This window comes from Bactrocera dorsalis, chromosome 5 (genome assembly GCF_023373825.1).
Source record: "Bactrocera dorsalis isolate Fly_Bdor chromosome 5, ASM2337382v1, whole genome shotgun sequence".
Taxonomy (NCBI): Eukaryota; Metazoa; Arthropoda; class Insecta; order Diptera; family Tephritidae; genus Bactrocera; species Bactrocera dorsalis.
In genome coordinates, this window is record NC_064307.1 from 4,570,997 (window position 1) to 4,590,886 (window position 19,890).

Consider the following 19,890-nt stretch of genomic DNA (forward strand, 5'->3'; position numbering starts at 1 on the left):
TTCTTTGTTGGCGTAGACCACTTACGCGGTTATAGCCTAGGTTCAGCGCGCCAGTCGTTCTTCCTTTTCACTGTTTGGCACCAAAGGCTATTTTGTTCTTTTCATTTAAAGTGTTTTTTTCCTATGCTGAAATATAGTACTACAAGGGTGTCGGCAAAGTTGGTTTGCAGCAAACCATTTGGGGATGTTTCATCATGGATAGCTGTATTTACAGACCGTTGTGCGAAATAAACCTCTTTTGCCCAACCTGGCATTAAAGCCTGATTTGGACATCGCGGCAGCTCTCATAGGTGCGTTCTAAGCGTTAGATATCAACCAGATGGGCAGTGGCACAAGGGATCCTATATTCTAGGTGTATTTCTTAAATCATAGTCCCTAACACGCTTGCAGTAATCGCTATCGAAAGGAAGGTCTCTCTTCCGAGGCTGTTTTGATTTTTTCTTTCGGTTTTTTTGTAAGTGGCGGATTTCAAATCCAGCGCACAACCCTGAGGAGGAATTGTTCGTCTTCTCACTTTAGCTCGCCTTTAAATGTATTGTTGGCTATCTAAAGAATACTTGGTTTAAGACCGGAAAATGTCTGCTCGAGCCATATGTAAAAGAATTATTTCTAGCCACTCCCAAGTGATTGACGCTTAGAGAACTTTCCTCATTTGCATGAACTTCTACTCTTGGCCCCATCCTCCAGGATATTAATTGTATAAGTTTACTCCAAACCATCTTCACTGCAGATTTGTATGTGTGAATTATACTCGGTTAAAAATTTGTCATTTGTCAGTCTTTCTTTCCTTCATTGCATATGTTTTGTAGCAACTTCATCATTCAATATTTTTATGAAAGGACCATAGAAGACGAATGAAGTGTGAGAGGTAAGATTAGATAAGTCCTCAAATTAATTATTGTGTGCGAAAAAGGACGAACTCAACAGCAAAGCAACCAAATGAATTGACATTTCAATTGCTTGCTACTTAACTAAATCCGATTTATTTCATTATTTTTCATTACTACAAATTCCGTTTGATAATTGAATTTCAATGAATTTTCATTTTTGCTTTTAATTAATTAATTGCCATTTAATTGAAAGATTACTTTTGTGAGCAAACTGGACAGGGAATGCTCATACCCTGAAGTCTATTTAACTGGTAACTTCCTTTTCAACTAGTTGAAATCACAGCTCAAGATTGTAGTTTTTCTATACGAGCTTAAGGATTACCTACAATTGAGTTGTCTTTCGGAATCATGTCCAAGAAATTAATATTAGTATGCTTTTTCTGACGATTTTTAGATTTGATGACGACGCTCCACCGAAGTGTAATTGTAATAGGAGTGGACTTTCATATTAATACTGATTAGGTATTAACTTAAAATCATAATTTTTGAGAAATTATTTTTTCAGTTGACAGTAAACTACTCAGCGTGCTTCATTTGAAGATTTCTCTTTCTGATAGCTCTTTGGGGAAACATTTTGGGAGTTCTGTCATCAAATTCACCAAAGAATTTATTTATACTCTTACACCTTCATCAATTGTGTTTATAAATACTCAAAAATGTTGTCTACATAGATGTTTGCACATCCTAATGTTGGTAGGGAGATTAAGATCTTCAGATTTTAATACACATACTTGCACGTGTACGTTGTTGGAAGCATATTTCTTCAAAATCCTTTCAAAATTAAATTAAATTTAATGCCAGGACACGTTCTCACTTGAGACTTAATGCTAGCTACTGTACGCTAGCATCGATATACTCATTGGGAAATGCTTGCGACAGATTTTACACTTGAGAAATGTTTATAGCAAATACAACACAGAAATACAAGTATTTACTTTTTAAACACGAAGCATGCTCATCTATGTAAATATTTTCTTTATTTTGACCTAACTGTTTCTTTTGTTAACTTAATGTGTGGGGTTCGTGAAAATATTCTAACATTTGTTGTGCCTTAACCTGAAAATATTTGCCAACAACTCATGTAAAATTGTATGCAAATATTTAAAACCGGTAAAGGGTTTGTCAAAACGCAAACAGGAGTAGAAAATTTGGAGATGTAATAATGCATTTTTTTTTAAATTTGTTTGAATTTTCAGAAATTAATTTTAGATTTAGGAAAAAATATTTCTATGACTCGGTGTGCGACTTTGCTAACACTTAGCTAGAAAAAAGCCTAAATGTAGGCAATATTTTAGCTGTAACGCTAGTTTGATTAGTTTGTTTACTATAAATTGCCTGCATTTAAGATGAATTTGCGTAGAAATGGGAATGAAAGTATACTGTCACCATTAGAAAAGTGAAAAAATTGATTTTTGAAATACCTTATTATTTTACCAGATTTATAATTTTATATAAGTTACGCAACACCCTTTTTCAGCAAGTATTATACCTTCTATGGCTGCTGAAAAAGTGATAGGCACATTAAAAGACCGCCCATATGCAAATTAGTTAAAGTGACAGATGTGGCAGCATAAAAAGCAAAGTAAATATATATGTACCTAAGCACACAAACATATTTACATATTTGCTTTCAACGACGGAAACACACATTTTCGGTTGTAAGCAAGTCATTTGTGTGTGAAAGTGTACGCGTTTCAACGAAGCAGCTGCTCTAATGTCGGCAGCAAAGGAGCAGAATGAGCTTAGAATTATAAAAATATATATATACATTGATATGCACACATACACAGATTATCGTGCTACTTTTGCTGTCACAAAAATCCATCTTCGCACTGACGGTGCTCCAAAGGCTCAACGTCAGCTGCAAAGCATCAGCCGAATATCTGATTTGTGTAATTCTAGGAGACTTAAGTCGCTGTGCCTTTAATCTACGATTAACAGTTTATTTTAAATTCTTAATGTTTCATTCGGGGAATTCACTTTGTTGCTTAGCTGATGCTTTCACGTAATGTGTTGCCATGCCTTGCTGCCAAGTGTTAGGCAATATAATTTATGTTGATGTTATCGGCGGTCATTAGCTTCGTTATTTTTATTGTCAGCCATTTATTGAGAAATGTGCACCCCACCCGATATTTCATGGCGCTTCCTGTGTGCCGCATTTCACATTTCACTTTTCTGCCCATATTGCGGTAGTTAATCTGCTTATCACCAATTTGAATTATTTTATATCATTTCATTGCCTTTCAGCGCTGTTTGCTTGACTGCGTGTAACTGTCATTGTAGATATTTTATTTTATTATTGTCACTTCTGTTATATGCCCGTTTACTTGGCAATCTTGCAATGTTGCGTTATTGTTGTTGTTTATTTGATAATTTATTTTGTTAGTGCGCACATGGTGTAGTGGGTGGGTGGCTGTGTTTACACCGCCATTAGCCTCATTAAAATGATTATTTACCAGGGGATGGGGAGCTTAAACGAATGCACATGTCTGTATGTGTATGCGTGTGTTTAAATGTGCTGGCATTTCGTTGCTGTAGCTACTTTAGTAGCTACTTTAGTATCTACTGATGTTTTCTGCTGCTGTTTAATTTTCATTTAAGCAGCTTTCAATAGATTTTTATGTGTATATAAATTTCATGAAAAAATGTTGCTTATACGCCCCGTGTGATTAAATCGCAGTATTTGCATACATATAGGAGACTTTTTCTTAGTTCAAAATTTGAATACTTAATAGTAAATGCTTTAACAGACCCTTAAAAATTCGTGACCAAGAGTTTACTTTTATACATCTTGTATATGTGTTATAACCGGTGATCCAAGTAGATGTGCGTTTTTCAAAAGCCTTTATTTGACAGATCATGCGTTGGTCGTGTCAAGCTGTCATTTACGCCTGAACAACGTTTGCAAATCCTTCAATTTTATTACGAAAATTCACGTTCTGTAAAGAATGTGTTTCGCGAGCTTCGCTCAACTTAGGGTCAACCTATTCGGCCTACTGAACTATTATTACTTTTCGCAACACCATCACCTTTCTTGAGGCCCAGCATTCATTATTGGATAATTTTCGACTGAGTGGACCACGTCGAGCACGCAGAGAAGAAAATATAGCTACCGTAGCTGACAGTGTACACAAAGACCGTGGAGAGTCGATTCGACGCCGTTGACAACAATTTGGACTGACGTATGGAAGGACTTGGCGCATTTTATCTTAAATTGAAAGCGTACAAAAAACAATTTGTGCAAGAATTAAAGTCGCAAGACCCTTCCAAGCGATATCGCTTCGTTCTATGGGCTCTTAAAAAGTTCTAAGATGATCCCACGTTTTCGAGCCAAATTTTTTTCAACGATGATTCCCATTTCTGGCTCAATGGGTATGTAAACAAGCAAAATTGCCGCATTTGGGACGAAAAGCAACCTGAAAAGATTCAATCGCTTCCCTTTATCAAGAAAAAAAAAACAACGGTTTGGGGTGGTTTGTGTGCCGGTGGAATCATCAGTTCATATTTCTTAAAAAAATAAATGCCAAATAATGTTCTTTTGAAAAATAGTAAATATTCCCCATAAAATGCGGGAGTTCTGTGTTTTTTCTTAAAAAAAAAATAGGGAATCTCGAAATGGATCCCCTTTAGTTATGGCTTATCTATCCTATCTCTGGCTTAATGGCTTCATCAGCAAACAAATTGTCGATATTGGAGTAAGTCAAGTCCTCGTGTGCTTCAGGAAGCTTAACTGAATCACCAAAAATTTACCGTTTGCTGCGTATTATAGTATGTCGACATCATCGGGTTTTATTTCTTTTGAAATGAAAAATAAAATCTGGTGCTCTACTATTATTTCACCTCTGTTAATAACATCTGTTTAGGCAATCACTGAAAGAGATAGCTATGTTACAAAGTGCTCTCTCAATGAAACAGTCGTCTCACAGCGCTAAAATATGTTTAATTTCAAGTAAAATAACGGTAATTAATTTATTTTTCCTTAAACTTCAAAGATTCCGAACGGGTAGTTGTTGTTGTTGTTGAAGCATATTTGGAATTTTCGGTAATTGCTGACATATTTATGTATTTACGCACATTTTGCGTTCATGTGTATTTTTGTACGAGCGTTTAGCTACAACTATTGAGGGTAAACAACAAACAAACATTCGAAGTGCGCTGACAGTGATTAATAACCTAATTTACGTTAAAAGAGTACGGTAAAACAAAACAAGAAAATATGTGTATAAATAAATGTAAATACATACACAGATTCATACATATCTACATATATGTATGTGTATAGCAAGCATAACTTCTGCTTTCACTCGGCTTCTGTGGTAACTACTGTAACGGTGAAATAATGCGAGGTTATGTTTTCGAGTTCATGGTAGGCACAAATAAATGTTAGGAACAAAAACAACAAACACGCATATAGTATATTATAAGCTGATTGTGAGTTTCATTAAGAACATGTGCATGAGAAATGCCCCCGATTATATTCCAACATGAAACCCGATTCTTTTTGTCCCATCGCAGATATGTGTGTGTGTATGCCGTTTAGGGGGTGGCACCTGTGTGATTCTGCTTGGCTTTTTCGCCCCTGTCTGGCTGATTAAATTGTTTTTTGACAGCTGTGTTTTTATCGTTGTTGTTGTGTTATGTTGTAAACACAAATTTTCATTAAATGCCTGCAAACAGCCACTTAATAAAAGGTGAAAAGTGAGTGTCATTATTTCATTGTTATTACACGCCGCCTTTTGTTATTGTTTTTGGGCGAACTGGCGATATAAAATAAACTTACGAAAGTTATACTCATCTGCTCGCCTGTCTGTCTGCCAACACCGTTAGTCGCTTCGAGCATTGCATAGGTCATTCGATGTTTGTGTTGTTGGATATGAAAATACTTCGCTTTAATTCGCTTGTGACTGGCATAAATTGTTTGTGAAGTGAATTAAACTGAATTTAATTTAATTCTCAAAAAATGCATACATATTTATTATAACGGCCAAGTTTCGTCCGTTAAGTGTTTAGTTGCACATTTTCGTTATTTATATATAATACTTGCCTATTATTTTGTATCTCGTGCTGCTTGAACAAGTGGATTGCGTTAAGCAGCTTAAAGTGTTATGTTAAATCGATTGCTGAGTTTCGCCTTTGTGTTTTGGATGTTTGAGATTTTCTTAGCCAAATATTTGCCATTCTTCTGAGGTGAATTGCAGCATCTATTTTCGTTCACTTTGCCTTTTCATTGCTGATTTTAAGTTGAATTATTCAATACAACAAACAAAGTGTTGAACAGAAAATATGTTTCTTTTGCAAATTATATTTAATATTTCAGAAAATACTTGTAAAAGCATAAAATTAGCTTGTGTTATCCTAATTCATAACTCATCGAAAGCATAAGGTCTATATCTATTAAAAGATTTTGATAGGAAAGTCTGTATAACCAGTTATGTTATTTCGGATATTAAAGCTTTTCCTTGCTCATTACTTCAAGCCAAATTTTGTGAAGCTGTCTTGTTAAATGAAGTAGGTTTCCTTGTAAGGAAAAACCCAAGACCAGTTCGATTGGTATACAGATGGACAGCCGGAAATGGCTAATTCACCTTAGTTCGTCAAACTGATCATTTATATACATACAAGGTGTATTCTAAAGTAAACAGGACTTAAACAAAGACAGAACAAATGGTTTTTTCGGCAAAAGCAATTTATTATATTCGAAATAGTCTCCTTTTGCTTCAATACAGCTTTTCGCACAGTCCAAAAGCATGTCGAACGAGTGTTTTAGCTCGTTGGTCGGTATGGCTGCCAGTATGCCGGTGCAAGCCTTTTGAATAGCCTCTACGTCTGCATAACGCTTTCTTTTCATGGTTAAATGCATTTTCCCGAAAAGGAAGAAGTCGCGCGGTGCCTTACCAGGTGAATACGGGGAGTGTTTAATGGTTAAAATGTGATTTTTGGTCAAATAATCTGTCACAAGCGTCGATCGATGAGACGGCGCATTATCGTGCAACAAACGCCAACTTTCATCTTCGCGAAATTCGGGTCGAATACGGCGCACCAAACGCTTCAAACCGCCAAGGAAGTGTATCGCATTAACGTTTTGGCCAGGTGAATTTGAGTTTCAATGATGATTTCGGCTGATTTTTGATGAATTCACGCACAGTTTCGATGGAATTTCCGATGACCACGGATTTTGATTGGCCCACATGTTGAACATCACTTATGTCCTCACGACCACTTTGAAATCGTTGAAACCACTCGTGCGCTCTGCTAGTATAGGCAACCATCGCCATAAACTTGTTTCATCAATTGAAACGTTTCGGTAAAAGTTTTACCAATTTTAAAACAAAATTTAATGTTGGCTGTTTGTTCGAAGCTCATTTTCGCATCAATAACAAAAACATACTGACGCTTAAAATGCAATAACTTCACTTCCAATCAATGAAATGTCATGAAATCCTCACTTGACAGTCGATGAAGATAGCAGATTCTATTCTATCGAACTAATCGACATATAGATGGCGCCACCAGGGGGCGCTAGATTAAAAATTACTTTGGAACACACCTTGTATCTGTATGTATATAGATTATATGACCTACGATGTGTTCTTATGGGTGTTACTTCGTGGCAAACTTAATGTACCCTGTCCGAGGTATGAGTATATGATTGGAATGTATAGGCATATATTAAACAGAATGGAACATTTTTTCAATATATTCGTTATGTTAACATCAATTTTGAAAAACTTCACAAATTCGGTAATAAAATTTTTGAGTATTGGTGAGCGTCTTAACTATAAATTGGCAGGCTCTAAGCAATATACAAAATCCTTCTAAAAAAGGGTTTTATAAGAACTGGAGCTCACTATTTATATTTTAAATAATATTATGAAAATAGAGTGCTAATTCATTAATATTTGTTGTGAAGCTCTATTAAATTTAATTTACATTGAAATAATGCGATTTAAAATGATTTCATAAGCGGATCAAATTTCAAAAAATTGGCAAGCAAATTGTACGCTTTCGAAAATTAAATAGTGAATGAATGAAACTAGAGGCATTTGTGTTGCAAGAATTTTTATTAAGTTGGTAGAATCCAAAATACGTACAAATACAAATATATTGATTTAAGCATTTTGATGCTGGAAATTTAAATAGCTTTATTTGGAGCATCAAAATGAATAAACATAATAATATACATACATACGTACATAAGAACAGATTTATGTGGCATGTTTATGCAAAGCCTCCACACTTTATAAGCAAACGGGAGCCTGCACTTACTTAAAGATTTACGAACGGAAGATTGCGATTAATGGGCGCTCTTGCAAGCGGATTTACATATAAGAAAGGAAAAGCGCCAACAAGTGAAGAAAAGACTAAATGATAAACTGAGACTACACAAATAACACTTACAAGCACACCCAAAAAGTTTGAGAGAAAGAAAAAGTTTGGAAAGAAGACACAAAACAGATATTTTCTTTCCTTGAGCCAAACAATGGTCAACAAATACTCGTGTGAACCAAATTTGTTTAATTGCAATAAACTTTTTCTTAAGCTTTCGACAAAAAGTGGCAACAAGAGGAAGAGCAGCAGCGCGTGAGAAGGAAAAAACCAGTGGTTGAATGATTAATTTCGAAAAAAAAAAAATCATTTGGCCGCAAGCAAAAAATATTCAGCAAAACAATTATTCTATTTTTTCCTCTCTTCCGCAGAGGACTACTCACGCTTCTGTATGCCGGGGTTTGTTTATGCAATCGAAAGTGAGAAAAAGCGGAATTAATTGGAAGAAGCAAGAGGGAAGAGCAGAGCATGAAAAATGACCAAAACCTTTAGTAAACTAGTATTCATGCTTGTTTAGTTTATATATATGTGTGTGTGATTATTCATTCCTGTTTATTTATAAGATTTAATGATTTGCTTTGGGCAACATTTTCTCGAAGCGAAAATTCTTTGCCGCCATGGGCATTAGCAAAACAATTCCCACAATAATTTCTCTTATTGATTTAATCGAATTGATATAAATGAAATCATGAAGTGTGTTGTTAATTGGATTGAATTTTCTCCCAGCTTTTGTGTTGTTTTTTGTGTGAAACAAATATGAAAAGAGGTCTGTTAGTATGTAGGAAAGGAAAAGTGTGTAATTAGCTTTAATTATGAATGTATTGTCATTGTCATTAATGGTATATTACATAAAAATTTCAATCAGTGCAGTATATCCCAGAGCTGCTTATGGTGAAACAAAAGTAATATGTGCAAGTTTTCTTGAAGTGCGAACATATTGACTGTGATTAAACATTTTAGAAGGAAACGGTGGAGCTTAAAGTATATACATAAGTGATCAACTTGATGAGCTGATTTCATTGTCATGTCCGTCTGTCTGAGATATCAATCTGTAATTTCGGAGACATTCTTTTTTACCAAGAAAGCCGCTCTTTTGTCGAAACCGCCGATATTAGTTATACAAACTGATCGATCAAAACTAAGTTCCTGTACCGAAGACTTTTTTATTTGACAAGATAGTTTCACGAAAATTTTTATTGATTAATTTTTCCAAATAAAAAAATTAAATATGATTCAGTATATATGTAAATAAAAAATCCTCTTTTCTTGCCTAAATGTATACTTAGTTCTAATTAGTATGGTTTATGACTTCGCTAAAATATGCCTAAATGTAGGCTGCTTGTTTACAATTGTGATGCAGCCAATAATAAAGCCATTTTGTAGTATGAGCATCACAAGATGAAATACTTTTAAAAATAGTCTTACTGATAAATAAATAAACTAATGATATACCAAATATCTTCAACTAAAAGTAATTTGTGCTTAATTATGCCGCTTTTATTAATAAATATAGCACCATCCAGGCCTAATATTTTAAGTTTATTATCTTATAAAAATACTGCACAGTAGTCAATAAATCATCTGCTTGTTGTGTTATCATTCTCTATTGCATTAATAAGCGCAATAAATCACATTCATTATTTTTCATATCGATTTCACTTCCTTCTAACCCGTATCCGCATCTATATTTGTTGCTCATACGCTCTGTTGGTCATGACTTAACAAGCAGTGAACGTCTGCAAGTGTGCGAGAATTCCACTTGAATGTGTGAATATACTATACGGAAGGCTGGTGCAGAAAAGGCGAACTATCTGAATTGTTGTTGTATTGCCTTACGTTTATGCATTCATATGCCGGCATATATCTACTTAATAGTCATATGTTTGTAGGTCTGCATGCCTGTGGTGGTAAATGGCTGACGTCGAAAGCTGCATCAGCAACAAAAGTTAATCAGTTTTGTTCAGGTGTCAGGGCAATTTAAGGCGCTTTCTGACATCACAAAATACATGCTTACACATGTGTTTGTATATGTTTGAATGAGGCTTTCCTTAGCGATGGTTTTCAGTGCATATATCATATAGTATATTGAACTGCCGCACATTGTAATAGTGCAACTGGGTATAGTTTGCATGTGCTCTTGTGTGTGTGCGCGTGATCAATTTTTCACCTTCTGTAAGTTCAATGTTAAGTGTGCTGGCTTGCTGCTCACTTGGCACAGCGCCCAGTGGCAATTTGCTTCGGCTACTCAATGTTATGGTAAATGAGCAGAGAAAATGAGAAAAACAATGCCTTAAATTAAGCAGAAATATTGATTTTCGTGCAGCTTTCATACAATCAAACTTTTTTTTCGTCTTTAGCGTGAATAATGTCTGTGTATGCATAGCAATTTTAATTGAAACTCTAGACACGTTGGGGGCTATGACTTGTATTGAACTGAATTTTACTGTAGAAAGCTTAATGCAAACACACACTAGGTCAAATTTGAAATATGGAAAAATCCAAAAAGCACAGTACAACATAGGTATGATTATATTTATTGATTGAATGATATTGAACCTGGTTTCTTTTGTTCAATCTTCAGTTGTGAAGGCTTTATTTAAAATTAACAAATTTATCTCCGCCCTTTCCACAGGAGTGTGTTTACTAAGTAAGCTCTTCATTTCACATTCAAAACTCTCGGAACCATAATCTTATTATTTCAGCAACGAAAATCAAATCGGCTAAAAGTATCCGCTTTAATCTTCAAAAATTATCAATATTTTGGACGACGACGCAATCATACTTATAGCATAAGCACACGTATATATTCGTAAAAACCCACTGACAAATTTATTGAATAACTTAATAGGCAGTTGCGACAAGTGTCAGTAACAGAACACAGACATTAACCCAGATATACATATATACATATATATTTAGATATTGTTCTTTGTTTACAACGAACTTTTCGTTCACTTGCGCAGAAACTAAGCCGTCTGAGTATTTCTATTTTTGTGCTTTGCAAAGCCGCTTTTTGACAGCAAAATCTTCGAAAATCCTTAACGATTTGTTGCTGGAATTTTCAGCAGCCCTTCTGCTTTGTTATATCGCGCTCATCCGGCCACGGCTTAAAATTTTCATTTCAGAAACTTCTTTCTTCTTGGATCGTTTACAGCACTGCCATTTTGCCTACAACACCTGACCTTGCGCCAGTAGCACGGCGTTACTCGGAAATCCACTCTTTCTTCTTCTACATGGATTCTTTTTGAATTGTGTTGCGTTTATTACACACATATACTATTTAGTATATATATATAAAGATAGGAAATCGTATCGTATGAAAATGCAATGAAATGAAGGCGAGTATTAAAGTTCTGCCCGAATTTTCATTGTGAAAATTCATTGAACGATTTTGCCCGCTCTCATTTGGTTGTTCTGAATTTTTATGATTATTTGCCGCTAACAATTGATTTTAATGCTTATTTGAATGAACGAGCGTTGCTAGTGGAATGGTTCTTTTTTATCTTCTCGCATGATTTATGTATGCACATAGTTTTTGTAAACAAATTTCCGCTTAAAACAGAAATATTTTCGTTTTCCTGTCAGCAGTTTCATATATTCGCGAAAATATTTTCGTTTTGTCGATATTTGTTGTTTCGTTGCAAGAAATGTGTGTATGTTTAGTGTCGGTGGTAGTCATATGTGTATGATACACAGGTGAATTGAGGCTTAAATGTGTAGAATTTTAAAATAGATTTTTAATGTATTAACTTTGTTCACACCTTGTGTTAAATTTAAAGCTTGGATTTGTAGACTGTTTCTACTACTCTACTAGTTGATCTCAACAGAGATTATTGTGCCAAGCTGGGATCACTTATATTAAGAAGACTGAAGCCAAATATTGTATTGTTAATATATGAAGATTTGGAATATAACTTTAAAAAGTTAAAGGTTTCGAATAAGGTTAAGTTATGCAACCGCAGTAGCCGAGTGTCTTGAGAGCTTGCTCAGATTAGATAGTTTGTTGAAACCCCGTCCGAAACTGATACATTTTTGTGATACATTTTTGTGACTTTCTGACTAGGAAAACGGCAGTTCTTTAGGGGGATTTAAAATCATTTCAATTGCTAATAATATCAAGAGTGGAAGAATTAAAGGAAGGAGAAAAGATATGTGCTAAATAAAATAAATAATTCTAAAATCTTTAAGGATCATATATCCTTCTCCTTTCATCGCCAGATTGTTCTTCGAGTTGAGTTGTATTTTAATAATAGATGTACAAATCTTAAAGTGAACAAAGCTGTCATAGCTTTACAATTTTAACCTAAAGCTTATCAACGAAAAGCTGTAAACAGCAGAAGGAAGGGAGTAGTAGAAAACTGCAGTGAACAAGAACAAATGCAGCAACATTAGCTGCTCCTTGTCAACACTTTTTATTGTGCCGTCATCAACTCCTTTGTTTTAGTTGTTTTTCCGTTTGATAGCAAGGAAAAGGTACTTACAGTTATGAGCAAATATCCTTGTTTTTTGCTAAAGTCAGAAACAGCTAACAGATGAAGGATGAAGGTTGAAGGTTGAACTGCGCGCCGAAGCGGTAAATGGAGAAGCAAAAATTGGGTAGTGGAGAAATAATAAAAGGAAAACAAGAAGAAAATTCAGTGAATCAAAGGCAAATGAAAACTTATTTATTGTGAGACAGTGCAATATTTTGCCAATGAAATTAGATTTCTGCACAACAGAGGATGTAATGAAGCTTGAGGCGATTGCGACAGCACACTGTGCGCACCGTGGGGCTTGACACTTAATAATTAATTTATAAATGAAACAAACTTTGAGAATAAGAGAAGTTTTTTATCCCTAAACATACGAAAAATAGGTGTCCGAAGGGGTTGATGCAATTATTTCACTTACGAAATATTAGTTTTTTTGTCTTTACTAGTCTAGTAGCTAAATTATTTAATTTGAATTTATTGTGGTCAGATCAGCCCAAATATGGCATTGAGTCTTCCTTTTGGCGTATTTTTTCGTTAGCAAATCAAAAGTAATTATTAAAATAATTATTATTGTTATGACCTTAACTTTAGTATTATGAAACTGGAAAGAATGATAAATTTGATGAAGAACACTAAACTATCAGCAGTTAGCCACACAGTTGAACAAAAATAGAGCTCATTTGCAAACACTTGTATTGAGTAGAATTTATCCATGAGGCCTACATATAAAAATTTTATTACAGTATTAACATGCTTCGATTTGCAAGTAATTTAATTAATTTCCTTTCACTCTTTTGCTGCTGTTTCTGCCGTCCCTTAACTAGCCGCTACGTTCTCTTTGAGAGTAATAATAAATAATTTACAGTTATCTGTGGGAGAAGTAAAGCAACTTGGCTGTAAAATATAATAAACAATGCATGCTGAGGAGAATTAGTATACTAAAGGCGCATTGTTCGACTACAAATAGCAGCTACATAAATATTATCTGAATATTAAACCAATAAACAGCCAACAATTTTGTGCCCCATTAAAACGTCAATCAAACAGCCATGCATATACCTCGATTATGTTCATATAGAGCTGTTGCTGGCAGTTGAGCTGGCATATTTTGTAGTAAATTTAGTAGTAGTCCTGGGGTATATTCCGCTGTTTAATAGCCACAACGATTATAGAACTTCGCGTTAATTCACTACATTGCCATGATATAATTTACATTACACAGATATGCTCTGTGCAAATATAAATATCTTTGAAATTATTCTGTATTTTTGTAATCCGAACGATATTTGATTAACTCATGGGCCTTTTATTAGCCCATTTATCGTTAAAAATCGCATCAGATGACTACTTAAATAAGGAAGTAGGCAACATACAGGTGCGCCATCTATACTTATATAATATTTTATTTCGATACAAATTTGTCCCTATTTACCGTTACATAAAGTATCGATTTTTATACCCCTTAATACCCGGGTGCTTTGACACGATTTTCGATTAAGTATCTTTCTATGATTTCTTTGATTTTTATAAGATTTTTAGATAAGCTTGAAAGTAGGCAACAAATTCAGAGAACATGTTGATTTAATACAGATGTGACATCTCTAGTCCCAACTAAAACATGAAAATTTTCAATTTATTTATTTTTTAATTCAGCGCCAGAAAAAAAATTGTTTTTTTTTTGTTTTTTAAAACATATTCCAAGTATATACTGTTATCATTGTTATCGTTAAGTTTATTATGTTTCCAAAATATTGTTTTGTGTGTATCAACTCAAAGTCATCGTTAGGCCAGAAATGGTAGACAGCAGTGTCATTATGGTACTATATGTTCTTCAACAGACAAGTATGTATCAACGATTGGTTTTGTTTATTAGAGAAGAAGATATAAACAATTTACGATTTAATAACGTTACATATTTTTAATAGATTTAATGTTTATGAAACTCTGATAATAAATTGAAGCCATCACTGTATTCATATTATGAAGCACTTCATATAAAATCCACGTAAACGTTAATGTAGTAAGAGAGATATATGATCCCTTACTGTATACTGAATTTAAGTATGTATCAGCAAACACTCATAAAAATACAAATTGTACTATAATTAATAAATTCATCAAATAAATCTGCAATAAAAATACAATTTTATTCTCGCCTTTTCATTATATTTCTCTACACTTTGTAAACAACTCACTTATAAATTTATATAAAAATATTTGCATCGCATTCCACACCCCAACGATTTCCTGCTGGGATAAGTACTTATAGTTTCCACATGTGTATGTTAAGTGCACAGTCGGTGCGCTGTATAATTGAATAGTTGGGAGAATACCTGTCGTAAATGTTAAACGTCAATTATTTTATATGATAGCAGTTTTAAGCCACGACGGCTTAAAAAGAAGGCACATGAGCATATAAAGGCATTTATATTTTTAGTGTGCACAATAGTGGAAAATCACAAGTATTTAAGCAGACGTTTTCGTATATCATTCAGGCACAGCATGTGATAAATGGGCTTTTGCACTTCATGAGTAGCTAAATATTCTTTTTTTTTGTTTTTAAATTAACTAATCGCAAAATATTTTTACCGACTTTCTATGCTGTGTAAAACAATAATTATTTATTTGAAATTGGTATGTTATTATTTATGGTAAAAATTAAATAATTGTGTACTGTTCCATTGAAAATTACCTCAATTTCTTTATACTCTTTAACGCTTTTAATTCGAAGTATCCACTATTTCCGTCGAAAATTTATTTACAGCGACCAAACACGCCAAGGGTGCTAAGGGAATTCACTTCTAAATTTTTCAAACACTCCATAAAATATTTAACTTTTGTTTGAGTACAAAGCGTTACCAATCGTCTTTCCCTTCTTTGCATAAAGTGTTGTTTAACATTATTGCCAAAATGATTGCGAATACTTGCTTTGTGTTCTCATTATTTTGGCAATCGCGTGTTTGGCGCTCATTGATTAAATTGGCTCAGCGCAACAACAAACACACAGGGGAAAACCTTCTTAGGCGGCACAAACAGGTGTAGGAACAACAAGATTAGAAGCACTTCAGTGCCGTATAAACACAACAACAACACACATACTTGCTTTAGTGTTCATGTGTAGCTTACCGACACAAAAGCAACAACATACGCGCTCAATTCGTAGGCATTGACTTCTGGTTGCCTTACTTATTTATGCTTGTGTGTAGTAATTTATGCCGTTATCGCTGTTTCGAAAATTTATGTTCCCTTTTATTGATATTTACGGTTAATCGTAATGTCTGCTGTAATCGAATATTTGTGTTTTGCTCGCATGTTACCTATGTTTGGCCCAAAACTACTTTAATTAATGTCGTTAATGGATGTAAATTAAATGATAATTAATGTTATTTATTAAGGTGACACAGAAATCGGTTGTATTTCGTGATTTGATAAGGTGATTGGTGCAAAATATTTAAATGTCTTGTATTGTCCGAGGTACTGTGTTGGTTTAAGTGACATTTTTTTTTTGAAAAAGTAAGTGTAGGATCTGATAAGATTAAGAAAAGGCGAATATCATGAAATGACTTTACACATATATTACGCGTAAAGTCAACTGAAATTTAGTTTCTAAATCTAAGTGATGACAAAACTGTTTTATTTTATCGAAAATGATTGGAAGACTTTCTCTTCAACTATGTGCTATATTCTAAAACTTGTAGAAAATGTAGAACCTGCAATTTCTAATCACTTAAAAATTGTTGTAAAATATTTCCAAACTAATTTCCGTGAATACCACTGTATACTCTGGGAATTTTATGTTGTACACAGCGTATAAGTAACCAAAACCATACGGGTTAAAATAGCTTACAATCTATGAGGTTTGCTTTGTTGGGATCAAATATGTAATTTCACATAAATATCTTGAAAGAATTACTGTTAAGCTGCACTCCATACCACTCATCAAAGCAATCGCTACTTTTATCTTTTTATTAAATATTCGCTTTCAATCGCTAAAAATAGCATTCTGCTTTCGTTTACTTTCAGGACGCTGCGTCGCTTCGTGAATACGACCAACCCATTTTGACAGCAGCATGACGACATCCGCAACCGCCACTGCCGCAGCCTCGGCACAGATCTTTCGTTCGCTGTCATCGGAGAGCCAGAAAAATGATTGGTCCAAGCGTTTGTCGTTGCGCGGCATGCGGCGCGGTGGCAGTGCTGGCAGCAGCAACATCAGCAAAGAGGTAAGTACCTACACACACACACACACACTTATATAACGCTTGTAACAGTAAGTGCACTCCAAAGCGCAGACACCATTAACAAGCCTGCACATAATATGTTTTACAATGTTTGGCGAGCTTGTCGATTCCTCTTCCACTTGACAGCAACGACATTCGCGTTCGCGTTCACGTTCGCTTTTATCTTACTTCTTGACTCATGACAGACAAACAGTGGCAGCGCTGTGTGGCCTTGTCTGCAAATAATGTTGATTTGCCAGTTAAGCTTTCTCCATTTGTGGAAATTTTAAGAGAAAGCTTTTGAAGAAATTAATTTTTGCTTTATTCTTGTATTTATTCTCTCGAGGAACCGAAGCTCAAGCACAAATTCTTTAATCGCTCTTCCTCGTTGAAGCATGCTAGCGCTTCAAAGGCCACAATGGAACTCCAAACGCCATCACAACAAACATCACACCAACAACTGGTGCAACAGAACTCGGCCGCGACGCCGAAAAAGTCAAACTGGGAGGTAATTGAACATTTCAACACGAGCAGCACTAAGGGCGGCAAGGCGGTGGTGAGTAGCAGTTTAATAGCGGTAAGTAAATACCGTCCATAACCACATATACATTTACTATAATAAAATGCTAGTTTTATAACAGATGTGCGTATTTGACTAAGAAAATCTTTACTTGTCAAATTTTGGGAAAACTTTTTTAATACGCTACTCTAATTTTCGGGAACAGGGAGGTGATTCCGCCACCTCCATCCAGATCGTGAAATTTTCGAGAGTTAACACATGTTTATCAACTGAGATTGGACAGAGCTCTTTCCTTTATTTAATATTTTCTTTAGTTTTCCAGTGAACGAGTGATCCAGGTGTCCAAGAGTAATCGGTAAACGGATAGCCGAGCCTTTATTAGTTGCTGGAATGGTCTCAACAAGGGTGCTTGCTTTGTTTTCCTTCCTCCTATTTGGGACAAAATAGTTCGGCAACAATTCCTTTTTTTATTAGAAAAATTCAATTATTTATTTCAACTGTGCTCTCAATATCTCAACCCAAACAATTTAGTCTTCTTATTTATTCACTATTCTATCATTTTACTTTAAAAAATTTTGTTATTGACCTGAACGGATAGGCTCTGGATCATTTGCAAAGTTCTTAAATTTCTTGAGAGTAAGAACCAATTATCGAAAATCATCAAAGTGGAATTCAGAAATTAACATTATTTTAATTGAATTACACACGAAAATTGTGTGTCTAGTTAACACTTGTCTAGCGAAACTTTGGAAATATATAATAGCCGATATAAACTTTCGGAGCTCGTTTGTCTATTCACTGAAAATTTATTAGTTCGAATAGAAATTCTTTCAAAATGCAAAACTTTCGGCTACAGTGAGAACTAATCTCTTTGTCTGCGAGAAGCTTGTGTCTCAGTTCATTAATTGAATCAGCTGACTTATTTCTCACTGCTGGCACGAAATATAGTGTAGCAAGTAAACCTCTCAGTTTCTTGCCACTAAATCAAAGCTTGACCCAAAATAGAAAGAGTTTGTCGGCAAAGTGTCTCAACTTGTTGAACAACTGCCAAGTTTTGTTTATTTTCGCATAACATATTGCCACACAGTCACATCTACGATTATGCATGTATGTGTGCGCCTCACTTGCATGTGTATGTGTGTGCTGGTAGTTCAAGCAAGCTGTGCGAAAGTTTAACAAGTTTTGACAGACAATTCCCAAGGTCATAACTACCCGGCGCAGCGGGAGTAGAGCAATTGAAGTGTGCTGAGATTGCTTAAGTGCGTGTGCGAAACACTGCCACACACACACACACACAACCATGAGCGAGTGAACACACTAAATATTTATGTTTATGCGTTTGTGCGCTGGCACGCAGATGACAGTAGGTGTAACGAACGATGAGCATATTATATAAATTTAAATTGACTTTTATTAAAATTTAATGACAGCAATTTGCTAAACTTATGCGACAGTTAAAACAGGCAACAACAAAAACAAAAGCGCAACCAAACTGGCTACTAAACAAAACAACTTATAAAGGGTTAGCATGCTCTTGCGTTGTTGTTGGGTAATTTGAAATAATAGCATGCTTTGCATGGTGAACGAAGATTTGGAGATTGAAAATGAGTCTGAAGGTTCGCCCTTAAAGGTAATGTGTCAAAAGCAGATTGAGGAATGCTAGTGACAATAAGTGGAGTTGTCGAAATATTTTTTAAATTGAAATGCTCGCAAATTAGTTAGGATAATTCAAGGTATTCATGTCAGACACATACAGTTCGTTTGAATGCATCAAATTCCAAGCCTGAAATTAGTACTGTTTCACCAAGATAATGTACTTTGTCACAAAGTCATAAAGAGAAGACTATGGCGAAAATTCATGAATAAGCTTTATTTCGTTACCGCAACCATCATATTCTACAGATCTGGCTACTAGCGACTTTTTCCTGTTCTCAAATCTCAACAGAATGCTCGCATGGGAGAAATTTGCCTCAAATGTGGAGGTGATCGCCGAAACTGAAGCCTTTTTTGAAGCAAATGACAAATTGTATTATAAAAATGGTAAAAAGTTGGAGGGTCGCTATAATCTGTGTATTAAGCTTGGTGGAAACTATTAAAAAAAAAAAAAAGCCAAAAAATGTATTATACTGTGGTAGGCCCGCAACTTTTTCTTCGGAACGCTCAGCTCCTATCCAGTATATAGCTGAAAATATAGAAACATATTCTAGAAAGTAATGCTCTGGGGTTTAGAGTAAAAACAGTATAGGAGAGAGTGGTGAAGATGGCTCTTATGGGGTACGCAAGGTTCACCAAATTCAGCCAAATTGATTTAATAAGCTTTGCCTGTCTATTCTTTTGTGTAAAACCTATATCAGCTTATGCCAAAAAAGTCTTATGCTGAAATCGTAGAATCTTGTTCTTATCTTTCCCTTGTCGTAGATATTAAAGACTGTAATGAAATATCCTTTATATCGTTCTATTAT

The 19,890-nt window shown here is 34.8% G+C and overlaps 1 protein-coding gene across 3 annotated transcripts in view; it reads left to right on the plus strand.

Moving 5' to 3' along the window:
* LOC105226517 (uncharacterized) overlaps positions 1-19,890 on the plus strand; it is a 102,792-nt gene that overhangs the window by 14,884 nt on the left and 68,018 nt on the right. For 2 of the 3 annotated variants that reach the window (XM_049459380.1, XM_049459379.1), the window contains exons 2-3: positions 16,712-16,911; positions 17,255-17,485. In XM_049459380.1, coding sequence (XP_049315337.1) covers positions 16,759-16,911; positions 17,255-17,485 — 384 coding nt within the window. In that variant the 5' untranslated portion in view covers positions 16,712-16,758. The remainder of the gene's footprint in view (positions 1-16,711; positions 16,912-17,254; positions 17,486-19,890) is intronic. The other variant, XM_049459381.1, reaches the window with a different exon arrangement.